Source organism: Drosophila novamexicana, unplaced genomic scaffold (genome assembly GCF_003285875.2).
Source record: "Drosophila novamexicana strain 15010-1031.04,08,12 unplaced genomic scaffold, DnovRS2.1 tig00000108-arrow-pilon, whole genome shotgun sequence".
In the NCBI taxonomy this organism is placed as follows: domain Eukaryota; kingdom Metazoa; phylum Arthropoda; class Insecta; order Diptera; family Drosophilidae; genus Drosophila; species Drosophila novamexicana.
Window position 1 is genome coordinate 3451958 of NW_020824772.1, and position 27177 is coordinate 3479134.

The 27177-nt window shown below is 44.1% G+C and overlaps 1 protein-coding gene across 1 annotated transcript in view; it reads left to right on the plus strand.

Annotated features, from left to right (window-relative positions):
• Nucleotides 1–912: 912 nt before the first annotated feature.
• LOC115771709 (serine-rich adhesin for platelets) overlaps nucleotides 913–27177 on the plus strand; it is a 38948-nt gene continuing 12683 nt past the window's right edge. Inside the window, exons 1-2 of the mRNA XM_030717528.1 lie at nucleotides 913–1324; nucleotides 17108–17218. Of these exons, the coding sequence (XP_030573388.1) occupies nucleotides 17128–17218 (91 nt within the window). The 5' untranslated portion in view covers nucleotides 913–1324; nucleotides 17108–17127. The remainder of the gene's footprint in view (nucleotides 1325–17107; nucleotides 17219–27177) is intronic.

A 27177-nucleotide genomic window follows, 5' to 3' on the forward strand; every position in this document is an offset into this window, starting at 1 on the left:
TCTTTCACAATGTAATATATTTGGGTGCTTAACATTTTCAATAAAAATGTTTGAATGAGTCTGAAAACGCGCTTCGCTCAAATCTTTCAATGGCTTCAACAGCTGTTCGCTGTTCCGTTAAAAATGATATAATTTAGCTAAGATCTAAAAAAAAAACAGTATTGTTCAACATTATCACATATACCCTGAACCCAAGCAAATTGTTGACAAAGGTTATTCGGAACTTATTTTTAGTTACACAGTGATAATATCTACATAACGGACTAATTTTAATAATATTATATTTTTTATATACATTTTTTTTATAAATTTTATTTATCAAATTTCAATAGATACTTGATATTATTATTTTTGGTCACTGTACATCGGCGTCGACGTCAGCTTGCGAGATCTAAATGATGAGCAACATTGTTGCCGTCACTGAGCATTTGAGTGTGTTTGCTGGTGTCTGCGTCTCTGTCTCTGTGTGTATGTGCGTTTGTGTTTGCGTTCACGTGTCGCTGCCGCTGCCGCTGCCGCTGTCGCAGTCGCAGTTGGCGTCGCCGTTGCGGTCTGTGTATGTGTGCGAAGTTCTTTTGCGCTCTCAGCTCTTGGTGAGTGGCGCTCTCAGCGTTTGGTTTGGCCCCGGCCCGGCTTCACTTGGCATGTTCGTTCAACGCTGCTGCTGCTGCTGCGACTGCGACTGCTGCTGCCGGCGTCGCTGTCGCCGCTGCTGCTGCTGCGGTTGTCGCTGTCGCGATGTTGGTTCGTTCGTTTCGTTTGATTTTCACCAAAAGCCGCTCGACGTAGGCTATATAAATAAGCGCTGAGAAGCTATTGGGTCCGAGTCTCTTTGAATTTTATGAAGCGGTTGTATCTTGGTGGTGCCCCAAGCCAGCCACCAGCGAGCCAACCAACATCAGCCCAGCAACCAGCTAACAGCAACCCAACGACCAACCTCTAGAACCCGAGCTGGTCTCGTTGTCGTCTGCAGCAGCTTCATGTAAAATTGTCAAATTTCAAGACAGTTTTATCCAAGAAGCTAACGAACTTTTGACACAGTGGATTATTTTTACGCAGAATTTGCAAGAAAACAAAAACCAAATTGTGATTTATAAATAAAAAGAAGAAAAAAAAGTTTAAAAACTAACAAAACTGTTAAATCAGTGCGCGAAATGTTTATTAGCATCCATAAGGAATAAGGATCTAAAACTGTGCAATAACGTGCAAAAATCGAATCCCAACAAAGGAACAAAAACTCCAGTAAAAGTGACAAAGTGTTCAGAAAGAATTTTAAGAGAGTTCTTTTCAAAAATTAATTCGTTCTGTTTCTTGTGTGAAAAAGGTGAGTTCAAGTGTCCTTGAGTGGGACTTTAAAGTTTTAACCTTTAAAAAGTTATTAAGCGGATATTCTGAATTTAGAATATGAAAGAATTGTGTGTTAAACAAATTTATAGACAGTTTTTTAATAACTACTTATATAAAATATATAATAATGTACAATAAAAATAAAATATTTTATATTATAAAAAACACAGTTTTAAAAATTAATATTTCATACAAATTAATAAGTTCTTGAAAGTTAAAAAGTAAAAATAATAATAAATTATAAAATCTTAAAATTTTAAAATGAAATATTTTTTTTTTGTTCCAAAAATGAAATTTTAATCAAATTTGTTATCTTTTAAAAAATCTTTGATCAAAAATTTTAAAAAATATTTCAAAAGTTAAGATATGTTTTACTTTTTCTAAACAATCTTTTGAATACATGAAAATGAAGTAAATTATTTAAATACTATCATTTTAGTATTCTAGTCAGTAATTAGCATATTTAAAAATATCTGTTCCTGCTTTGTGTGACTAATGTTCAGAACTTTAGTTCAACAATTATTCTCATTTAAAATATTGTAAAAGATTTACATATATACATATTTTTTTCTGGCATTATTGCAATTATATGCACTTGTGTGGAAACGTTGCGCAATTGAGAAAAAAAACTAGTTCCTCTAATTATTCATCAGCCTAACTAGTTTTCTAAAGATGCCTTCCGTTGTGGGCTGATTACTTCAGCTGTTTGGTCAATTCTTTCTAGGGCATAAGCCAGAGCTCATTAAAACTATATGATTTACGGGGATTTATTTAAGCAAATCTTGGTTTATTTGGATTTGTCAGCGCAGTTCAGAGCTCGTGGCACATTTCAATTACGTACTCACTACTGGCAAACAATTAATACAAATTTATTGTTTTACAAAAATTAAACCAAAAGCCAACCAGGCATTAAAATGGGCAACAACCAACCAGTCCGGCAGTTAGCCAGCTCAGGCCAGGCCAGGGCAGGCCAGGCCAGGCTGTTCAGGCAGTTAATGCTCAAAGTTATTCATTCATAAAAAAACCGCTCAAGTCGGCGGCTGCAGCTGTTGGCGCAAATTGCAAACATTCATTCATTTACTCGCTCATTCATTCATTCACAATTGGCGAGGCGCCGCGGGCCGTTGCACAGCGTAAGAGCCATTCGACGCCGCCCTCGCCGCCCGCCTCTTTTTGCTAGCCCTTTGTGAAAAATAGTTTTTCCCGGCTATTTAATTTATGAATAGCCATTTACCGGCCACTTGGCTCCGGCACATGGCTCTGGCTGCCGAGTGTCCTGGCTAAAAGTTGGAATGCACTTCTAATTAGAATTTATGCCCACACCAAGTTCATCCTGTGCAGGCAACACTGTACCGCAACGACGTTTGTCATGCTCGTAAAAACTAAAATTGTTCGCTTGCAAAAGCTTTTAGTTGGCCATAAATAATGCAAAAACTGTGGCAGTCCAAATGAAAAAGAAAATCTAAAAAAGTGCCAACTGAAATAAAAGCCAAAAATTTTATATTTATGGCGAATAGTTTAGGATGGGGGACTTTCATAGCTCCAGCACAGACTGGTTGGTCAATAAAAAAAATGCAAATAAAATGCCGCAATATGTGTGCACCGCAATAGCCTGGCTTCCTTTTCTACCCCATACTCCCCCCATCAATATGGCTGGCAGCCTGTCCGAAATCGAAATCGACTTTGAGCATTATTTGCTTTTGGCCAGAGATTTCATTGGCAGCTGGCCAGCCACAACGACACAGAACAAGGACAAGCGTCAGGGTTAGGGCCATGGCCAGCAGCAGGTGTTTGGGGTGTTTTTTTTTTTTTTTTTGGGAGTGAGGAAGGGAGCGATTGCTGCACTTTAGCCAAAACTGTCCCTTGGCCATGTCGCACGGCAACATGTGATTTATAGACAGCATTTTGTTTTTGGCTCTAACGGAGTTTTCCTGCAGCAGCTTTACAGATTTATTGATGAGCCAACGAAAAAAAAAGTATATGGCAAATAGCACAGCCCTGGGGCAGAGCTGCCCCTGCCACATCCTGTGGCTGCCACTGAACTCAGCACTTTTTGCCAGAATTTCGCATGGCTCACAGCTGCTGCAGCATTTTAATTAAAAGGCTTGGTATGTGGCTTAGATACTTGGCCACACAAATTGTGGCGCTTCCGCAGAAAATTCGATCAGTTGATGCTTATCAGATGCCACACACACACACACACACACACACACACACACACACACACACACACGCTGCTACATTTTCTGCCACACGTGCCGTCCAACAGTTTGATGAACTGTGAGCAATGCCAATGACCATTTCGGGGCACTTTCAATTGCCACTTTCAGCAGCGCTTAGATGTGCTTTGCTTTAAAGCTGTTTTTTATTTTTATGTTTCGTGCCAAGGCTGAGTTAGTTTCTTGATTCACTGGGCCGCGCAGCCTTTCTTTTGTGGCCAAGTCGAGTGACTTTTGCGTTTCCTTTTCAGACGCCTGCAAAAATTATCATAACAATTAGAAGCGATTGCAGCCGAGGCCGCAAGAACGCAACACATCCAAATTATTATGTTGGTTTTTTCTTCTATAAGGTTCTTTGACTTTATGTAAATTTTATTTTAATTTTCGCTGTTTTTTTTTTTTTTGTTTAGATTTTTTCTGCTTCTTTCATATTTGCTAGAAAGAAAGATTAAAAAGCAACTGTGAAGAAGTCACCCCTTCTGGGGCTATATTCAGTTAAAAAAAAAAAGCAACAAGAAGCAGACTTTAAAATGCTTAATTAACTGTCGCTCAGCGACTATTTTAAGTTATGATGAGGGCACCGCAGCTGACATCAGCACCCAAAGGAGCCTGTGACTGAGAATCTGACAAATTATATAATAATAGGCACAGTCTGCAGGCGGAGGTGGAGGCGGAGTCGAAGCCGGAGTCGGAGTCTGCCTGGGCATGGCTCTGGGTATTGTTTTTGGCCATGGCTGTCATTCTGCCCGTTAGATGAGCCATAATTAAATTAGTGGCCACATTATGCAAATCATATGCTCCGCTAATTTAGTGAAAAGCTGCAGCCAGCTTAACTTGAAGCAGCAACTGCTTCCATCTGTATCTATATCCGACACGTGGTCGCATCGTTCAGATACACCAATTAACCAAATGCATGTTCAAGCGCTTTGCTCTGGCTCACAAATCAATTGTCTCTGGCGATAACAGCTGGCAAATTAAATGATGACGGACGCTGGCTTTTAAATGTATATGTATGCGTGTGCGTTTGAGTTGCCAACAAATTGATTACCTTGGCTGCGACTATATCTATTTATTTGTATACATTTTTTGTTTTTCTTGCTTTATGGCACCCACAGCTCGCCAGCACTTGAGGCAAAACACAAAACCCAAGCATTGGCCAAGTTTGCCGTTTTTGTGATTTTCAAACTATAATTGAGTAAATCGGTTTATGTGCAGCATTAGCATTGTTGTTGGCCATTCTAGTTGTTGCTGCTGCTGCTGCTGTGTAAAGAAAGTAAGCGCAACTAAGCACATTACGAGTTGGTCGTAAAGCGACACTTGCCGCGCATTACGCCCAAACGCCAAGGTTAAACCGTGGCAAAGAACCATACACACGGCTATTTACAGGTATTTACCTGCCACAAGAACTTGACTCGCGGTTGTAAGTGTGTCGCGGGGCGCAAATTTCTCTAACCCAAATTGTTGCTGCTGCTGCTGCTGCTGCTGTTTCTGCCGCCTCGTTGTTTGTTTCGGGGCGGCGATCTGGTTTGTAGCCGCCAGTGGCACTGCTGCTGCTACTGCAGATGCTTTTAAGTTCAATAGCCAAAGAAAGTGTCTGGCGATAGAAAGAAAAAGTGTGCAAGTCGCTGGCTAATGGGCCACGTTCAATACCAAAGCGAAACGACACAGATACCAAGGGGGACAATGGGCCGACCTGTCGTATACGTAATGCCAGTTATTAGCTATGCATTTCTACAATTGCCTGTTAATGGCCAATAGCTTGATAATTTGCATAAACCCCAAAGTGTTAATGCACTGGCCATTAGCCCAAAACGATTTTATGAGCCGCAAGGATCGCGAATGCTATCCAGCTCACAATTTAACTCGTTTTTATCTTTTTGAAATAGCCAACGCCTGCTCATTTTAATGGCTGGATCGTAATAAAAATACCCTTACGGCATTCGGCATGCCACTTAAATGTTAGAAAATATAATTCCGATTTAAGAGCCAATGCGCGTATATAATGGCCAATAAGGCCAATTGGTTGTAATTCAATGCGCCAATGCGGTCAAGGTGTCAAAACCACATCCACAGACGCAGACTGCATTTTGTTGTTGCTATTGCTGCTTGTCTGTTGTAGTTTCTGGCGGTGTAGCTTGGCCAATTATTGGATGCTTATTAGCTGTCATAGCTAATGCGTGCTCGAATCGGGCCAAAAGCCAAACAGTTATGCGGCAACAGCAGCAGCAGCAGCCCAACAATTAAGCCAACGGCGCTTCAAAAACTAAAGAGCTGCACAAAAAATAAAAATGGCAATAGAAATGGAATATTTGAAAATCCCAAATTCAGAAATCCCAGTGCCCATAAATTAATTCAATCGGCCGCTGCAATTGCCCCCCAGCCAAATCAAAATCGAACGCGGCGGCCCGATCGTATCGTATCGTATCTGCCAAAAAAGAATTGAGAAATTCTTTTGTGAGAAAATATGCGAAAAGTCGACAAAGCTATCGCCACGCCGTTGGCCACTCCATGAGCTGGATAGCCAAAAGAATTCAGCAAGTCGTAGTTACCCGCTCTGCGCCGAAAATAAAAAAAAACAAAAAAAAAGCAAAAACAAGTTCGGGCAACGGAGCGCGGAGTGCTTCTGGCACTCCAATGGCATTGACATTGGAAATGAGCTGCTGTTGTTTTCGAAGATGTTTCTTTCAGCGTTTCTTGAATGAAATTAATTTCTATTGTATGGCTCAGGTATATGTGTGAGTAAAGTAAGCAGTAAAAAATGAAAAGAACAGTTACTTATTTGCAGCACTATCTCTGGTTAGGGCATATCTAATGAAGCTCCTCCTCTCGGTGGCCAGGCCTATGGTAAACTGTCAAAACAAATACTAGTAAATGCAGCCTTAGCTTCTGGCTAGCAAATACTTTCTCTTTGGAATTCCCAAGCTGGCATTTCTGTAGATCTCTGAGCGTTTAAGCAATTGATTACCAAGATTTATTGACATGGTTAATCGCTGCTAAGCTTAAATCATCTTGAGCAGTTGGCATTTTGCAATTTGGAGCCACATTAATATCGAAATATCTCTGCTGCTTTCGATTTACAATCATATTTTCTTCGATGTTGCCCCTTGAATCGCATATGGCATGTTTATGCTTAACTAAAATCTGATATGTTTAATAAAGCTTATCATATATAATGTAGCCCTACATAAGTTTAAGTTTATTCTCTAAAAATGTAAAAAATTTTTATTATTGTTAGAGTTTAGTGAGAATGTTTTATACAATTTATCACATGTTCTTACAAAAGCCGCCTTTTTCTTATTTTTATCTCGAACTGTCTGACTTTAGATTTCACTTCTGTGCCGCTACTTTGACATTGTTTCATTAATTATTTAAATAAATAATGTTTAGTTTATCAAATCAGAATGAACACGCCTAATATTTTAATGTGTATATGTTTTTATTGATCTTAAAGATTTCGATCACATGGAATATGTGAAAGCTCTTTACCTTCTATTTGGCTAACAGTCCAGCTGAACATCTTGTTGAAATATTTGATGGCTTTTAAAAATGTATAAATTTAGCAACAAGACGAATTCGGTATTGTAACTTTTACGAAATTCCCCCTTGACTTAGTCAGCGGCTGATATGATGGGAAAATATTGTACGTAAATCAGTTCAATTAAACAGTGTGCATACCCTACATGACGTAGTTGTTGCTGACGCAGTTGTTGTTGTTGTTGTTGCTGTTGTTGTTGTGGGTCTGGCACACGTTTAACTTGAATATTTTGTGTTGTTCGCGTTGTTGCTGTTTGTTTGGCTGCTGACCCAAATTCGTGGACTTGACTCTTGTTTTCTACTTTGCGTGGTGTCGTTTTCAGTGTTGTTGTTGCTGCTGCTGTCGGCATGATTTACATTTCAGTTTGTTACATTTCGTGCTGCAGACATAACGCGCTTTTGCTCTCCAGCGGCCAGCTTAATGTCAACTAATGACTTGGCACAAACAACAAACAATCGAGAAATGAGTGTTTAATAATAAGCATTAAAACTGTAAGCCCCATTAATCACTTTTTGCCTAACTAATACCCAGTCTTTTCTCATTTTTTGCAGGTATGTAAATCAGCTTGGGCAGATTGGACGCGGAGATTGCAGCAGACCAATTGAGACATCAAAACTTTGGCGCTGCCCATAAAAGTATGCAATGATAAATTGGCCAGAATACAAATTGCAGCTGCACTTTTTGCTGTAGCTGCTGCGATTTAACTGCTTCAATTTGCATAAATAAATAATTTAGCCAGAGTCAACAATAAAGTCAGCAAATTGAGTCGCACAAAGGTAGCAGTTGCAAACAGTTTGGGGGCGTGGCTGAGCAGCCTCTAATTTATGCAGCTTGGGGCAGAAACAGGCAAAACAGGAGCGCTAGCTGCATGTTGCCTTGGAGTCAACCAGAGCAGCTTAGGGAACTGGCGCATCAAGGTGCGTGCCTCAGCTCGAGTGCCCACAACCACAACAACTCACAGACAGAGCTTTTGCATTTTTATGTGGCAACAAAGAGTGGCGTTGACTGGCGCTGCTTTCATGCACAGACGCCCCCAAATGACAACAACAACACCAACAAGAACAGATATGGCGCTCATTATTGAAGTCCGTGTCATCAGCCACGTTCCTGTGTGTTATCCTGCTGGCTGCATACTGTGCCCAGATCCCAGATCCCATATCCTTGTGCTTGTGGCAAATTCCGACGCTTGCCGCTTTTGCATTGTTTGCATACTTGACTCCATTGCCCTCAAGTGTCTCCTGTGGCATGCTTCTCGACATCTCTGGCAGGAGGCAAGCCACCCAACCCCCTTTGCCACAGCTTTAAGCATTCTCAACTTTCAATTAAAACATTCATTCATATAGAGCACAGCTGGGGCAATACGTTAATAAACAATGAACTCTCTATATGAAATAAATGTTCTGCCATTTACAAAGCGACAGGCAACTTTTTTTTTTTATTTCCAGTCCAGTGCCAGACACAATGACAATGACAAACCAAATTAAATTCGATATTCAAAATGTCAGGGATTGCATAATAAACACACAACATAGTGTGCGTGTGTGTGTGTGTGTGTGTGAGCGACAAAAACGGAGTATTTATTTAGTCAACTTCAATATTTGAAATGTCAGCAGTCAATTAATTTATGGTAGAAATTGTTGCCAACGAAAAAATCAATTTAAGGTCAATTTGCTGGCGCTAATAAATTGCATTAAAAATGCCAAAATAAATTCCGTTTTAATATGCTCAAATTGCCAACCCCCAGAAAGGAGCCACTCCAAAATGGCTGTAACAGGGTCTGAGACCTGAACTCCACCTGCCACCTTCAATCTGACACTTCATCAATCACTCATGCTAATATGCTTCGAGGGCCTGAAAGTTTTGCCACAATATTGGGTTAGATGTTATACAGGGCTTTAAAGGTATTAGTGTGTGGGGAGTTTATGAAAATGCAACAAATTGAAATTGTTTTAGCCTTTGGCTCTTTGATAATGTGAACTGTGTAAGCTCAATATATATTAGAGAATATATTTTTTATTTTATATAATTCTGTTATGTCCTTATAACATCAGAGAATCAGTAGATTCTTACACTTTGCAATAGATTCTAAAATATTTAGAAAAATATTTATCTAAGATCCGAATTTAATTTTTTTGTATTATTGCAAGTAAATATTACTTTGTGTAGTTTTTTTATAATCTCCTTAGTGTTTTTTTCGTCTATTGTTTTAGGCATCAGATAGAAATTGTACTTAAGATGATAAATAGCCTCATAACGTGATATACAATTTGCTATTGAATTTTATTGAATGCCAGAAAACACCCAAGCTTAGACACGCTTCAAAACTTCAACAACTCTGTTTAATGACTAACCACATAAACATTTTTGGATGGCATAGTTCATCATGTGCCAGCTGTGGGCGCATACCGGACATGCTCTTTAATTAGACTTAACCGTGCACAGGTACACACACTTCTATATAACTTACAAAGCGGAAAAACCAGCTCATGTGCGCGAGAGTTCTAAGAACCCGCCTTATTTAATAGACTCAACGAAAACTAGTTGGCTTTTAAAAGCGCCGAAAATAAAGAGAGCCATGAAATTCAATTTCATTTAATTTTTCTTTTGTTTATTATTTTTTTTTCGAGTTTTTTTTTTAAGAACAAAACATTCTCGGAAGGGCTTTTCAGTTTTGATAATGATAGCCCAAAGTGTAAAGTACAATGAACAGCTGCAAACAATGCCGAGCGGTTGGAACTGTTGTTAAGGATTTTTTGACAGAGGACAGTTTTCAGCGTTGGGCACTTTCCTTTTTACTGCAGCCCTTTTAACTAATTTAAATGTCATTCAGACCTCTTTGTTTTGGCCCGCAGAACACTTTCATTTGAATTACATGACAAAAAATAAGCAAACTTGTTTCAGCCCGGCCAAATAAAAGTGAAAACTACGCGTAGTAAAAACAAAATTTGCTCTTCGGATACTTTCTTGACTGACTGTCGAAATCTCACGTTCATCTCTTAATGATGGCACATCGCTTTAATTATTTTCGTGAACGTGTTAAAATTTCCAAAAAAAAAAGAAGAATTAGACGTAAAAGAAATGAAAATATGCTTATGCTTAAATGGACATTTATGGGGGTATGCGTAGAGCCATCTGTTCCGCTTCGCTTCTCTCCCTGCAAGCCCGTGCCGGGTGATTAATATACATATTTAGCTCGGGGCAAACACCTGCGCTATTTGCAATTTGTTGGGCTGCCAGGGCTGCTGCATATAGAGGACGCCGATCTGTCGAACGGAGCCGTAGGCGCCGTTTGGGCCGTCGATCTTTGAATTATTTCTCAAGTGGAGGCTTCGCTTGGCTTTGGCTCGTTTCAATCGCTGCCAGGCTAGCTTTTCCTTTTCGGCATTTATTTGTGTGGAAATGAGCAGCTAACGGTATATGAATCATGACTTTGGCAGGCAGCATGATTTAAAACACTCACTCATATGCGGCGGCGGCGGCGGAGGAGGAGGAAGAGTAGCAGCCACGGGGCTACGCTCCTGCTAGTGTGAGTGGCCAGGCTTGGTTAGGTTAGTCGCATCGCATCGCATCGCACCGCGTCGCGTCGCGTCGGTTCCTTGCGATGTTTGTGCATATTTTAGCACATTTTGTTATGTCCGTCCAGGGGCCAAAGAGAACCCAGCGAGCTAGAGAACCAGACAGCCCAGACAGAGGCACAGATGAGCATAGCCGGGCCTCGATCGGTGACGACGACGCGACTTTGTAGCGCGTAGGAAAACGTGCGATTTGAAGTTGACAGGCAAAGCTTTGAACCCTGCCCAGCTCCGCTATACCGGACCGGCTTTGACAAGTACCCGTCCCTTAGCTCCGGGCCTGAAATCAGCTGAAAAATGCAACGTTTTTCATTTTCTACATTTTAATGCAATTTTTAATTTATTTGTTTTGGTCGAGGCCGCTGTCGCGACTGTTGCAACTAGCGACTGGTGACTCTAGTGTTCTGAGGCTTCTCTATATCAAAGTTGGTGCTGAGCAGCGCGAACTCATATTCCTCATTGATTGGCATTTCCTGGTTGCAGCATTAGACTGGCCAAGTCAAGTGAATTCCTCGAAGCGACTGCGTCTGGCCCAGGATGAGTGTAGGGTCTGTAGAAATGGCACATAAAAAACAGAACTCCGATTGCAGCTCTTCATTCACTGAGCTTCAATTGTAGATGCAGACATGTGTTTTGTGTGTGAGTGAGTGTGTGTGTGTGTTTGTATTTACGTCTTTATCTAGGTGTATATGGGGAGCCATGCTTAACTGGCCAATCAATGAGTCAGTTTAGTTCTCATGATCGCTGCTGACTTGCAGATTGTAGTTAAACGCCAATTCGAGCCCATGACATCACGGCGCTCGAAATAAACCGCCGTTGGTATCCGGGCCATTCCACATTTGTCTGTCTGTCTGGCCGTCTGCCTGCCTGTAGCATCCCCATCAACAAATTTTGGCATACACTTCACTTGTTTTATTCGATTTGCAAATTACATAGTCATGAGTAATCATATTAATGAGACTTCAGCTGCTGAAAACGCGCCAAAAACGCGCGCATTGATCCACTTTTCAAAATTGCGCTCGCAAATCACGTAGCTAAAAAGCGTTTACGATTTGACTAACTGTTTCTGCTAGTGTATTTTCGGGCTGGCTGCTGGGCAACTATTTCAATTGCGCGAGACGGGCGGGGGAGAACCTCAAAGCTGGCATAATTAGAACTCGTTTGCTCATCGTGGCCAAAAAACAAAAAAATAAACTATAAAGACCAACAGTCAACAGTTTGGCTTGGCTTTATTTGTATTTATTTTATTGCTTAAATTCGCAAATGGAATTGAATGTTGTATAACATTGACAACTGACACGTGTGGGCGTCGAAAAAAACCCAACTCTAGTTTTTGGGCCACACTGTGGAATATTTTGTTGTTTTTGTTCTAATCGTACAGTGGGTTTCATATTTACAAACACGTAGCGCCCAGTTCGACCCCAAAGCGCCAAACGAGCGCCGTAGTCAAATGCATCATAATGTTTTATTGCTTTTAATTAGGCAAATAAAAGCCTGGCACTAAGCAAAATCGCTGGCGATAAAAACCGCGCCAACTTAAATTAAGTGACTGCAGCTGCAGCTGCAACAGCGGCTGCGAGTGAAATCAGAACGCTTCTGCCTAGCAACAAACTTGACCCCAAGAAAAAGAGAAATTTGTGGCAAGCTGCACACAAAAAAAGCAAAGAAAAAAATGAAGCTAACACAAAATCAGCGCACGATCTGCTGGCTGACCCAACACCAGCAGCAGCGGCAGCATCAGCGGCAGCATCCAAGTCCACACATGGTGTGGCAGTTGCATGCTGCAGGCAAGCACACGGTAGCTTGCATCAAGATTTGTCACAAATCAAAGCAGGCAGCCAACTAATCCAGTTCAAGTGTTGGCCAAGCGAAGCCAAAATGGCAAATTGCCTACGAGCTGCAGTTGGAGTTGTTGTTGCTGTTGTTGCTGCTGCTGCTGCTGCTGTTGTTGTTGTTGATGTTGTTGATGTTGGTCTTTGGCGTTGGCGGTACTGGGCACGCTGCTCGTGCTGTTGTCGTGCCAGGCAGCTTGAGCAGCAGCAACAGCTTCCGCATTGTCGCCATCGTCGCCACAGAGCTGACAAGTGACTCAGGCTCAAGCGAAGACTGAGAGGCTGCGACCGAGACGCGGACTGAGGCATAGTTTACATTTGGCGCGATTGTTTGTTCGCTTGTTTGCCTCCCTGTCGGTCTGCCGGTTTGCCAGCCTGGCTGCCCTGACTTTGCCACTAGAGACCGTTATGTTTGCGAATCGTGCGGCCAAAGCTTTATTAATTTTCTGCACAAAGCCAAAGACACAAATACTGCGCCTCAATTGGCTGTAGCTGCTGCTGCTGTTGCAAGGTCGATCATTTGTAAGGCCAACTTTAGCTTCACTTGAACTGCTGTGCGCTGGCTCAAGTTGATCACACTCCCAGGCATAACTTCCCAATCCCATTTCTTAGGCACAGATATGTAAATCTATCGTTTGGATTTTTTCTTAAAAACATTCCTGTGGCCATTGCAGGTCGCTGGGTTCTGGCAAAGTTCTGCCAAGTTCAAGCCACAAACAATTTGGCCAGCAATTGGCCAAAACTATGCGCGTTTATTGCGTTGCACTATGGGCAATTGGCAGACACACAAACACGCACACACATTCTTACACACAACAAGGTGTGAGGGCCCCGCGGCAATTGCAGATTTATGACAATTGACTTTGACGTGACCAACAAGGCAAAGGCGGCCAATTGGCATTGGAAGAAATGCAATTTGCAATTGCTGCCGCACCGTTAAATGGCTGTCCAAGAACACAAAACCAAATTAACGCCAAACAGCAACAGCAGCAACAGGAACAACAACAACAGAAGCAACAGCAGCAGCAGCAATCAAAGTGTAATGCGATAAGCCAGCAATTGCAATTGGCAACAGAGATGCGGATACCGAGTCAGATTGCCACCTTTTGCCCAAACCCCTCTGCCCCCTCCCCCCACCATGCCGCTCCGCATCGCACTGAACGCATGAGGTTAGGTCAGCCAGCTGCCTGCTGCCATACTGATCGGACATCGGACATCGGCATACGGCGTATGGAGCAAGCACGTAGATCGGTTTCGGTCTTGTGTGCTAAATGTCAATTTGATACCACAGCAGAATCCAATTAAAGCCGCATAGTTGCACAGTTGCAGTTGCAAATTGCCATTCAGCCAGTCCAGCCAGCAAGTCAGCCAGTCAGCAAGTCATCCAGAGGCATCCACAGTCATCTACTGGCATACACATGGCTGCTGGGTCGTCGTTAGATGCGTGCGCCAATGTATATTTGTGGGTCATGGTACAAATCTCAAAATGCAGACAGTCGACAGCTGCTCCTCTGACAAGAGACACCTTTTGATACATATGCTAACGAAGCATTTCGCTTGCCTCGCTGCCTCGATGCCTCGATGCCTCGTTGCCCCATTGCTTGCCTCTCCCTTTGGCGACTGTCAAAATGTTGCGCATGTGAAATTTTCCCACCCTCCATTGAGGCCGCGAGTGGCTGTGCTGCCTTTGTAAAATGTAAATTTCCGCGCTCCATCTCTGGCGATACATTTATATTAGTGTGCTGTGTTGCAGCTGGGGGCACACTTTGTGGCACGGCAGTGCGGCAACTGCTCAGCTGGCCACGCATGCCCACAATCAGCACAATCACAATGCTGCTGCCACAGACAGTGCGGTGCAGTCGCACACACTCTCACACACACACACACACACAAACACTCGCAGCCTGTGTAATTTTTCAACCTTAAACAGTTGCCTGTCAAGTGCTTACCCTTTGTGCGCATCCAGGAGGAGTCAGAGTCAGAGTCAGGGTCTAAGTCGCCGTTGCCATTGCCGGCCCACCATGTCGGGCGGCTGTGCAAACATTTGCATTTGTTGGCCGTCGGTCGTCTATTCACGCATGAGCCACCGCCTCGTGGTGGCACAGAGTTAGAGCCTGCATGCATTTTTCATAACGCATATCAACGGCGTCCCATTGTTGGTCAAGAGGCTGTAGCTGATGATGATACATTGCCATTGGCCCTAGCTAGCCGGCATGGAGTTGTCCAGCGCCTATTGCAAATTTCCCATGACCGACATTTGGTAGCCAGTGTGAGTGTGTGTGAGTGTGTGTGTGTGTGTAGCTCTCCCCCTCTCTCTGTCTCCCTCTCCCTCTCTCTGTTCATGGAGCCCCCGACACTGACTCTCTCGCGTGCCTTGTTTTGGGCAATTGGCATGGGTAAAAGTTAGCTAGTTACATGCATTACCATTTGTGCGGAGAGCGTTTAGTTTTGGCTGCTTCATTCACAAATTGAATTTGTGTCACACACTTGGCCAGCTGGTCGCTGGCCGCTGGCCACCCCTTTATTTGGTCTTAACCCAAATACTGAAAGCGGCTGCTGAAATTGTTTACCATTTAGCAACAGCAACAACAAATGGCAGAATAATTACAGCAACAAGTTGCCAGTTGGCAGGCACATGTTGCTAGCCTGTTCGTGTGTTGCTAATAGCTTTAGAACAAGTGCCATTTTGGCCAACAACTAATAGCCAGTTTGTGTCGCTTCCGTTGTCGGTGGCGGTTGCAGGCCTCACTGCCAGCAACTTTAGCTTCAACTCCATCATCATCATCATCGTCCTCATCATCCCCATCATGATTATCATTGGACAGCCCGTGTGAGATTATCATTATTGTTATTGTCGCTCGTCATGTCAACTCGTCATCAAAATGCCGCAACTAAAGCTGAGGCTGCATCTCGGCGGAGCAATCTTTCAACCTGGTCGAGGCGGGTTTCGTGTGTTGCATACACCTTGTGCTGTTTCTTCTTCTAGCTTTCTGTTGTTGTTTTTGTTGTTGTTATTGCTTTTAACATTGTCGTTTGCCACAGCACGCAGCAATGCAATTTGTGGCTCCCGGGGACTGCGACTTGGACTACGACTCCAACTCTAACTTCGACTCGCACTCAGGGGGCATGCTGGAGGAGGAGGAGGTGGAGGAGGTAGGGGTCTGTGCCTGTGCCGTTTCCCTGCATTTTAATGAGCACATTTCGCGCATTTATGATGAGCCGCGCTCTGCCTGGCATTAGCTCATTTTATTTGCTTGTTTCGTTAGCGAGCAAACGACACGACTGCCCCCACCCATCCTCTGTCCCAACACCACACCGATAGGTGAGGGGTGTAACAGAAACCACTCGGATTTCGAAAGAAGAGCAGCCGAGGGGTCATTGTGACCCCCCACATTCAGCACAGTGGCACAGCGGCTGCAAATTAATGTGCACATTCCAAAGCAATCGATAAATCATATGGTGCCATTCGATATATGTAGTTATCGATAAAGTTGCTCAAATCTGAGCAGCAACTTCGCACATTTGTCCCATGGTATATAGAGCTATTATTTTTATTGCCTTTTTTTGTTGGGAATGTATGAAATTGTATAACTTACGCCCGCCTACAGCCACGCCCTTGTCACTCTACCCCAGCTAGCACGTCTGGCTGAAGCAACCCCCACATCGATGGAAATGGTGTGGTACTCACGTGTTGCATCTCCAGGGACTTGATTAAAGGCGCATAAAAGCAAATAAAAAACTTGGCTAATAAATGAAAATATGAACCGCTGAGACGAGAACTTTTACCATTTGTTGTTGCTGTCTTTTTATGGCATTATGTGCTGATAAGTACATAACGTATATAGATACAGTTGTCAGCCGTTGGGCCCCAGCTAATTATAAGTTGGTTCGGGGGGTAACACAAGTTTTTCGGCGTGTGGCTGACATTTTCAATCAAGAAGCAGAAACTTCACAGAACTATATCCACATTTGAAGTCCAGGGCCACAACATGACAAGGTTTTCGGACCATTTTGTTCTTGGTTGGGAGTTTAGACGGGGCCCGCGCTGACAGCCAACAATTGCGAGCCTGCGAGCCATGTCAGGGAAAATTGCACATCTGTCAAATCAGCAAACAAGTGATTTCCGCAAACAATTGAAGAAAAACAGCCAGTCAGGATCTGCCCCCACATACGCTCGAGGGGTGCCGACTCCGATTCTCACCGAGTTCGGACCGTAGTATGGTGGTGGTGCTGGTGGTGGTGGTGGGAGTTCACTGTCAACAATCGCCCAACCCACCCGAAATTCTTTTGCTGTTTGTGCACGTAAATTGCTTTTGTCGAGCAGTTGAGGCTATTGAAAATTTTAACAAAAAAAAATATGGGAACAGACATAAGGACATGTGCCCTGTCATGCTTTTTTAATGAAGTGCTGTCGTTTAAGAAACATATTGTGGCTCAATTTGATTGTTGTGTGTGGTTTTTTTCCTTTCCATTCATTGTAAAGGGTTAAACGGGCGAGTGTCAAAGGTCTAATGGATCAATTCGTTTGTTGAATATAATGATGACACAATACCAAAGTATATTTTGTTTAACTTCATTTTTTGTATCCCTGTTCCATTGCAGTTACACACACAAGCAAAGCGATGACAAGAAAACGTTCGAGTCCGCTGGGACTCGAGGAGCTGATGTCTCTGGCCATGCTGCTGTTGGTGCTGCCAGCGTTAACGCAAGCCGGTAAGTGGTTTATTATGTCAACATAAATTACAGTTAGGCAGCTAAGTATCTGAGTGCTGAACCACCAGCCCACATCCCACTCTTGTGGGAGATGCTCGCATATGCGCTGTCTATTCTGATTATTTTGGCCATAAATTTCGCACACATTTTGAGGCTCAGGCGCACTTGTCGATATTTTGGTGCAAGTCGAGCTAATTAAAGCATTTGGCATTGGGCCTCTGTGACAAATTGCTATCAGCCAGCAACAGCTGCCACGACTGACACTTGTCCATGGTCAGGGGTGGTCACAGTGCCCCTCAACCTAAAGGTCGGCGTTGCATTTAGCGCTGGCGAAAAAATAATTCAATTACTTGCCATGCGAAATACGTGGGGTGTCCAAAATTCAATTGAGTCATGCGTTTCCATTTAAATTGAAATTGAAATTAAGGCAAAAATGCCATTGACCGTCGTCCATCTAGGGGGTGTTGCAGTTACAGATACTGTTACAGACGGCTACAGATACTAAAATAAATTCAGACCCTTGCCATAAATAAGGCCGAGTGCTAATGGCCACACTCGGCAAATGGGTGGGCCAAACGCCTATTTTAGATGCATCTGCCCGAGCGAGGTGTTAGCTTTCACCATATCCCAGCGCTGGAAGGTGCAGCTATAAAATGGCCCATTGGCCTAGCGCTATGGAGTTGTCTTTGTACAATTTAACGACTTGCTTAAACAAAACTTTATGGCAAATAAACCCAAAAATGGTAAAGAGTGGCAAACGAAATACCATTTCTCATGACTGCAGACTGCAGAATATCGGTCAGCGCTGGGTGCTTGCACTGCTGCTTCCACTGCCAGCAGTAATCACATGCAAACACTGAAACGAAAACCAAAACCGAAACCCAAACCAAAACCTATAACCAAGGCCCAAACACTAAATTCCAGCCGCAGCACATTGTGGCACTCTTTAATGGGCATTCAATAAACAGGCAACAACTGCAGCTGCCTCTGACTGATTTGGCCTAGTCAAAACGATATGCGACAACAGTACGAGCCCGTCAGTCAAACAGTCAGTCAGGCAGTCAGTTAGTCAGTCAGTCATTCGGTCTTGTTGACCCACATTTAGCACCGCTCGAATGCTTGATACAGCATTGACTTCTTGGAATTTTCATTAACACATGCCACACTCGTCTCCTCCCGCTAAGGCGCCGCAATAGGGAAAACTACCCAAAAAGAAATTATTAAAGGCGGAAAATAAGAAAAACGCAGTTAAGAACATTTTTGTGAATGGCCGAAAAAGAGCTTGAAGCGTGTGAGCTGAGAACCGATTATAGCTAGATCGATGCGCCTCTTCTATCACTTTTCTCACCTACTTATGGGTATTGTCTGCCACACACACTCGAACACACACACATGCACACACGCACAATCTGTTACACTAACAAGCAAACAAAACAGCTCAATGGACGCTATGGCTGCCCGTGGAGTTCAACACTTGAGTTTGATGAACTTACAGAACTTGCAGAGAGTCCGCAGCTCAGAACTGGCCTTACAAGAATTTCACAGCATGGTGTGGTAATTGAATTGTTCCATTATTAAATTAATACATGCATGAGTACATAACACACATAACACCGTGCTCATGACTCAACACTTGTTTGTATCTGCGAGATACATTTGTATCTCGACAGCTGCCCGCCGTATTCCACATATAAATCAATATAGCCAGTGAATCGAGTACTTGCTAGAGCCATGATTAATATGCGCAAATCGGCAAAAAGTCGAAACATGTTCAAATACTTCACAACAAGTGGCATTTTGCGTCATGACAAAAGGCCAGTCAAATGCCAATTGCCAATTGGCAATTGTTTTGAGCTCAAGCTATTGGTAACATATCGTGTCTTGGCCAAGTGCCACCCATTAAAAAATGAAGCCCAAACGCAGTCAACCCGCCAGCCGCGGGCGCCTTATGCAATTTTTAAGCTGCCAAGTTCAAGTTTGATTTCAAGCTCAAGGTCGATCAGTTAGGCGCTCGATTGGTCGCATCAACTGCCGGCCAAGTTAATGGACCAACAACAGCGCACGGCACAGTCGCAGTCGCAGTCCCACTGTTTGCCGTCGTCGCCGTCGTCGTCGTCATCGTCTGTCAGCAGCTCCGGTAGCCGCAACACATTATTATGATTTTATAAGCCATAAAAAGCAGACGGCAAAATTCAGACTCAAGCTTTACTTGGCTCCCGCCTCATCTCTGCCTTTTGGCTGTTCGCTTATTTTCGTGGGGCGTTTTCATCAATAAATTTCGAGCTCGAGTTCCTTTTTATTGTTTTTGATAAACCCGCTTAGGGTATTCAAGTTTTGCTAGGGTATGTGTAAAGCTGTTTATCGGTGGACGTTTCGCACCAATGCTTCGCCTTAAGGTTCGGATTATGTAATATGAATATTTAATATTGATACTTATTTACACCAATTCATTTTGTATAATAAAATATTGGAATTCGTATTTTAAAACGGATCTGTTTATAGTTACTTATCAGTCATGTCTCTATTTCTACTCTTGTATCTTAGACTTGGAGATTTAATTATGAAACATAACAAATATTTGTAGTATTATTACTACTCAGGTTATATGCTGTTACATTAAATGGTCAACAATATACATTGAATTACAATTGAATTATATGCGAAAGGGTATTAGATCTTCGGCAAGTATCAGATTGCTTCTCCCGTTTTTTTGTTCACATGGCTGTGAGCTACAGGTGTTGGTTCTTTTTTTGGCATCTGCTTGACGATTCCTCACTTCGTACTTAACTGCTGCTGCTGCTGCTGAAGCTGGAGTTGGAGGTTGAGCTGCAGCTGGAGCTGGAATCTGGAGGCTGGGCAATTGACACCAATGAAAGTACTCATGCTCCAAGTCGTACATATTTATAGTATGTGGCGTACAAAACTGATAAGTCACAGTCACTGAACTTGAGTTTTGGGCATGGCTGCTTCTAATTGGAGACACCACAATTGATCAATGCTAGAAGGCTTATGTTTTTAAAGTACTTCATCATGGTGCGATGGAGCAGTCAGAAGATGGTAACTCGTCTGTAAGCATATTTTATATAAAGTTTTAATGATGCTTAACTGATTGCTTAATTTATAACCAATTACAAAAGCATTAGTACGTTTCGGGCTGGAACTTCATATTTTTTGTTCATATATATATATGTTTTTTTTGGTTTATTGCGCATATAAATCGCCTGTTTATGGCTAACTAAAGTCGTGAGTTGCGGAAGTCAAATGGCATTTTGGGGTTTTATAGCCACTTGCCGCGCTTAATTAGCCTGTATTAGGTGGCTTTTTAAGCGCGAAGCATCTGACCAAACTATGCCCAACTATCGACGGAAATTTCTAGACAGGCTTGGGTTGAGGCAAACATCATTATTATGCTCAAGTATTAATTGCATGAGCGCTCGCCGATGATATCAGCCACATGCCAGCATCATCAGCAGCAGCAGCAGCAGCCGCAGCAGCGGCTTTAATCAAGATTTTTTGCTGGCCCCTCAGCAGCTTAGCCACGCGCATATAATTAACATTTTGGCCAGCTACACCCGACCAGGTTCAATGTCAAGTGCTATGCCGGCTTATCAGCTGCTTGATAAGCACATGGCCAACGGTATGTGGCACTTGAAGCAGGCGTGGCTGCTGGCGATCGTAAATATTTCGTATGCAAACACGCTGACACTGTCTGTACCTGTGCATATACTTATGGCCATGGCTGTACCTCTCTCTCTCGGTACCTGTAGCATAGCCACATACCAATAGCCCATACTTTGAAGTCAGTCGTAGTCAAACTTGACGTAGTAGTTGCTGGCTTATTTGCCTGGGCCAAACAGCCGCTGACCATTGACCGATATGGAGATGTGGCTAAGCAGCCGCTAAGTGTATGTGTGTGTGTGTGTGTTGGCTGCGTAGCTGTGGAATTTCATAGCCACTTGAAGAACAACTACGCGAGTTAGAGATCACGAACTTGCGGGTTAAGCAGCCCACACGATGCGGCTGCGTGCGAGTGGCAACAGGATGAATCTGTGTCCACACACGATTCTCAGGCAGATTTTTGGCCAAACTTTCGACAGTGACACAATTAGAAGCCGCCCAGACCATGTCCGCATCGCCTTTGTGCCATATGCTGCCTTTTGGCCATAAATAAGCAATGGCAGCCTGCTGAGAAGCGTCGACTTTCGTTTCGGCCCACCAAAGACGCCCCAGTCGTACATCAATTTGTCAAAAAGAAAATAACAAAACACACAGAAATGGATGTTCTGTTGTTGGTGTAAAGAGCTCAACTCGAAGCTCAAATCAAAACTGCGTATGATAAATTGACCATGACTTGGAGACAGAGCCCAGAGTTATGATCATAGCAAAACAAAAAAAAAAATAAATAGAAAAAAAAATGAAAAGCACATTTATAATTCTTAAAGCAGCGCACAGAGCCACTTAGTTTGTTTTGATTTAACCCACGCGAGCCACACATTTCGTTAGGGGCCTGAGGCCATTGACCAGATTTAGCCAGCCAGAGCCATTTGTGGCCGATAGGGCCTCACTGCACTTGATTTCAATTAAATGAGTGCCGAGAATCGAGCATCGAGAATACAGAATCGAGAATTCTGAATGTGTGGCGTGTGAACCACCAACTTCTTCAGTTGTCTGGCGGAAGCACAGGCAGCTCTCGATACGATTTTTATCAGCGTTACAATTTTCAACTTCCTGCGACAAGGTCGCCGCGGCGGGGAGGAGCAAGCTAGGGGGGGAGGGCAGTTTGGTAATTTCATTTAAGTAAATAATCAGTGAGCGAGTGGTGGAGCTTGCGGTTAACTAGCAGCAATTTGTATATGTAACGGTAACTGTAAGCCACATTCGGCAAGCATCTGAACGTGGCTCACACCACACAATTTTAGCCACAGAAATTACACAATTTGGCCATTAACGCCTTTGGTTCGGCTGGTTCCTACAGCCGTGCCTTGACAATGAAATGGCTGCTGTGATTGCTGTAATTCTGTGGCACTTACTGCAGCAGTTGCAGTTGCAGTTTCAGTTGCCGCAGCTACCAAAAGACAAAGAGAGGCCAGCAAATGCAAATGCAAAATTCTGTTTAGTAGAGCAAAACGCCGGCAGAGAAATGAATTAACAATTCTCAGATTTCCCATTGTGATAAACCCAAGACCCACAGACTGATATATAGCATGTACAATATAGCATAAGTGTGTGTCGGTCCATGCCATAACCATAGCTCATATTATGTTTGTTTTTTTCTTTTTTTCTTTATTATGTTATTGTTTGATGTCATTGAACTTGAACTTGTTGGCCAGCTTGCGCCCGCCAGACGTCACTTTGTATCTATTTCTGTTTTATATTTCTATTTTTTTTTTGTCTATTTTTTTTATTTGGTATTTTATGCAACCTCTTGGCGTGAATATGCTAATTTTCAATTTGTACAACACGTTGTCGCCGACGTTGCCGTCACTCTAGAAACGTGTTGGAAATGCTAATTAATAGCTGCCGTTCGGCAAACATTTGCGGCTTGATTCATATTTATGGCAATTAGTTGAGATTTGACCCAATTTGGACTGGCTTTGCCAATGCTAATTGGCATTTTATGATAGCCGGCTTAAAGCGGAAAACCCTTTTCAGAGCCCAACAAGTCAATGGCATTTTGGCCAAGCTGGCATTTTTGACATTCCTGGCTGGCGCCAATCGTTGGCTAACAGGAGCTACTGTGGCATCTGACACGAAACACAACGTACCGGCCAGCTTCAGAGTTTGCGGTTCGCTGAGCAACAGCTCGAGCTTGGACATGGACATGGACCTGGGTTTGGTCTTCGTCTTGGTCTGGGACTGCGTGTTAGAATTCATTTTGACACTATTAAGACGAAAGGCTTGCAGCGAAAGAATGGTAATTAGCCATGTCTTGGCTGGTAGCTCATTTTTACACAGATCTTTATCACATGGTGCAATGACTTCCCACAGCTTTTCAATTGTGTAACTTTAGCTTTGGGAGCGAACAGAGCTCCCTGGTTCCAATGCCCGGCCAAGCAGGGGGTTCAATCAACTCGCAGCCTAGCACCTTTACGCATGGCGAACCCACAAGTACCCAGAAGTACCCACAAGACGCCACAGTGTGGGTCATGTTAAGTCACTTAGCAGTGGCCACTCACTGAGAGCAGGGGATGGAGTGGTGGGTGGATAGTTTGTACTATGTACAAGGAATGAACTAATACCTTGTATAATTATCGCTTTGCTGATCTGTTGTTCTGGCTGTTGCTGCCTCGCTTTGTGCGTTTGGCAACATTGAATTTTCATGGTTGAGGCAGCTTCTTCTAATGCTGCAGTTGGCCAACACGCAACACACACTATTTAATACGCTATATAACAGCAGTATCTGCATTTGCCAATCATTAGCTTTAAAGCAGACGCTGTCGCGGACGCGGACGCGCTCTTGCTGTTGCTGTCGTGGGAGTAGATACAAATCGCCAGCTGTCCAGGGGGCAACTTCTTGGCGGGGCAAGCAATTAGCGCTTGAATGCCACGTGAATGCTTTACCAAATGAGGCGCACGGCCACGTTGAGCCCACAGATACTCGTAACTAATTGAAACGGCCGCAAGCCGTGCGGCCCAAACGTGAGAATATCTTGTGGACATTATCATCAATCTTGCGGCTTGTCAGCAAAGTCAGCTGGCGTTGCAGCCGAAGCTGGACACGCGCTACAAGTTATCTGAGGACTTTGGCTCTGACTGAAGACTGTTAGATGCTACTCAAAAATCAAACCCAAATTAATAAACAGTTACGCATGCGCAGCGAAAACGAGTTGCATGCAACAGAGGCAACAACAGCTGCAGCAACAGTTGCAGCGGGCTGACCGCGTCCGAGCAAGCCGTTGATTATAGATCTTGTCTGTTATTTTGGCAAACTGCACTCGACTCAACTCGACTCGACTCGACTGCAATTGCAGTAATCAATGCGCTGTTATCAATAACAGCTAGCGGTGCCAAGGATTGAATGCAGAGCAGCAGTATCAGCAGCAGAGCAGTAAGTTCGGCAGACGACAATTTGTTTGTCCGTGTCCGTAACGGGCCATAAGAATTTGTCGAAAATTGCACAAACAAAAATTATGATATATCTGGCTTGCTGCAGCCAGTGGGCAGATCTGTGATTAGCTTCGCCCAGCGGCAGCATACACGACTGACAGACAGACAGACAGACAGACAGATTGATGACCCGATGGGGGCTCATTAAAGCCACGCAGTGCAATCAAAACAAATCAAGCGCAGGACACATAAAAAACAACAACTGCAAAATATGGAAAGGCTACAGCTAGGATCCTCAACTGTGGGAAACTATGCGGCTTAACTACGCCTTTAACTGCTTAATTACAGCGCCTCAAGGCCAAGTGGCAACTCCTAGTTCCACTCCAAAGTTGAGACCAGACTCATTATTATCTATTAAGCAGTCAGATTTGCAGTCCGATGGCAAAGAAAAAAAGCAAAAGTTGTGGCCCAACTGACAACCTGACTGACTGTCTAATGACACTGCCCCTTTCGCAGGGACTCTGAAATCTTGGGCTCTGCAGCATAAACACATATGTATGCATATGAGCTGCAGCCAGTTGCCTGCGGTGCAGTTGCCAGCAATTACAATGCTCACATATAGACAGCCAAGGATTGGATTCATGTCTAGGCGTAGACCTGTGCACAGCTCTTGGTAATTGTTTCATATGCATAGCAGCAGCAGAAGCTGCGCCAGCAGCAGCAGCATTGACTCCATCAGCAACAGGCAGCAATTTCACGGCATCCTCGTCATGACCAGCGGGCATAATTTACTTAGAACGAATCATGTCTAGGCTGGGCTGGTAATAAAACACAGCGTCACGCCAGGGCCCAAAGCCCGCATCATCAGGCATAGAGCCTGGCGCAACTGCGTCCAATTTGGCAGCGCAAGGAGCCGCTGCATTGGATGCTGTCGACGTCTACATTGCTACCTTGTCCTCGACATAATCATGTTAAATTACTCGCAAATTCATTTGCTGTGCGCGGCTGCTGCCTCCGTTGGGCGCATTGTTGTTAGGGAGCTTCCCTTTGCCTCCATCTCGCTGATGCATGGTGCATGATATGGCGGCATACGAACACACACACACACACGGAGCGTGTGTATGGGCATGGGCTTGGGCATGGGCATGGGTTGTTAGCTTGTCGCTCACTCCATATTGATCGACTCGGCATTATGGAAATTATGTGATCAAGGCCATAGAAAATGGAAATTGTTTTCGCAACAAAAAATTTGCATGCCTCTTGCTCGGCAGCAGCAGCAGCAGCAGTTGTTGCTGCCTCTTCTTGGCCTGGCATAATTTCTGTTTTCCTGCCATTGCATAATTGAACCAAACCAAGACAAGCTGAGCTGGGGCCGTGCAATTATAGTTCGATTTATTGCATGTGCAGTCGGGTCCCTTGTTGGCGCATTGTTCTAGCCGGACATGGAGCACTTCGACCTGGCTCTAATTACGTTCATCTATATCAAATGCAGCCAGCGATTCGCCAACGATTCGCTATTGTCACCCAAAGAAAGAAGAGCCGGCTGAAACGGCTTTCTGGCCTTTACGGCCTTATCAGCTAGCCATATATCTTGGCCGGGTGGGGCGTGCTGTGGGTGTGCTGCTGCAGCTGCTCGATGTTCCCAAAGTAGCGGTAAAGAAGCTGCTTCTGCCGCCGCGTTTGGCAACGCATAGCAACACACTAAAATGGCGCATTGGGAGGGGGGCATGACTACAGCCCAAAGGAAGATTTGTGTTTATTTTGTAATCTTTGAAATATTTGTGGCATGGCAAATATTTCACTAGCTACGTTTCCGCGTACCGCAAGAGGACAGCAAATAGAGAGAGAGGGAGAAAGGGACAGAGAGAGAGAGCGAGAGCGAGTAGAATTGAAAAAGGAACGATTGCTATCAACGAAATATTTAGCGAAACTTCCACTTTTCACATGCCACAGGCGCTGTCTCCGCGTCTGGCCTCTGTAGTTAGTCTAAGCCGCTGAGCACACCCCTCCCTTCCGCTTAGCCCCACACACACACATCCGCCTGCGAATCCACCTACAGCCACTAAATAATAAAGCGTAACCAGCAAAAGGCGTGCCCGCTGCCTTAGCCTGGTCAATGCGACTGTCGGAGACAGAGTCAGAGTCGCAGTCGCAGTTGAAGCCAAAGCCAGCTACGGCACCTAGGCCTAAGTCTAGGCCTACTTATGTAAGTAAAGCCAGCTAGTGGCTTGTATTTTATGGTTTGTGTACACATTTTTGCACACATGCGCGACCGGGTCATTCAACTTGCTGCAGCAGCAACAGCAGCGGAGGCAGCGAGAGCAGCAGCCATCCAGCCATGGCCATGGCCATGGCCAACCAACGGTCGGGATGCGAGGCGCGCGCGCGCTTTCCTAGAATAAACAAAATGCACGACTCTTGCGACAGCAACAACAACAACAGCAGCAACAGCAGCAAGCAACGCCGCCAACAACTTTGGCTTGGCCCGAAGCTGCAGTCATGTGAATGTAGCAGCCAAATCAACACCAGCAACAACAACTTAGTTGGCTGAGTAACTGACTGACTAACTGACTGACTGACTTCTGTTTGTTGGACCGACACGACCATGTTTGATGTGTACCATCAGCAGCCGGCAAACGACGACTCATGCGTCTTGGTCATCATCGTCGTGCTGATGCTGCCGCGTATTCGTACTCGTACTCGTACCCGTACTCGTGTACTCCACAACTCGTATGTGGCTTGTTTTAGTTGTTGCACTTGCAGCGGAAAATTGTTGCATAAGTTTGCATTACAAGGCGGCCAACTGGGAACTGGCAAATGGCAACTGGGCAGTACGTTGCGGGGCGTGCTTGCTGCGAACCGGCTGCATGATTGACTCCCATTGCTGCTGCTCCCAAGTGCTACCAATGTCG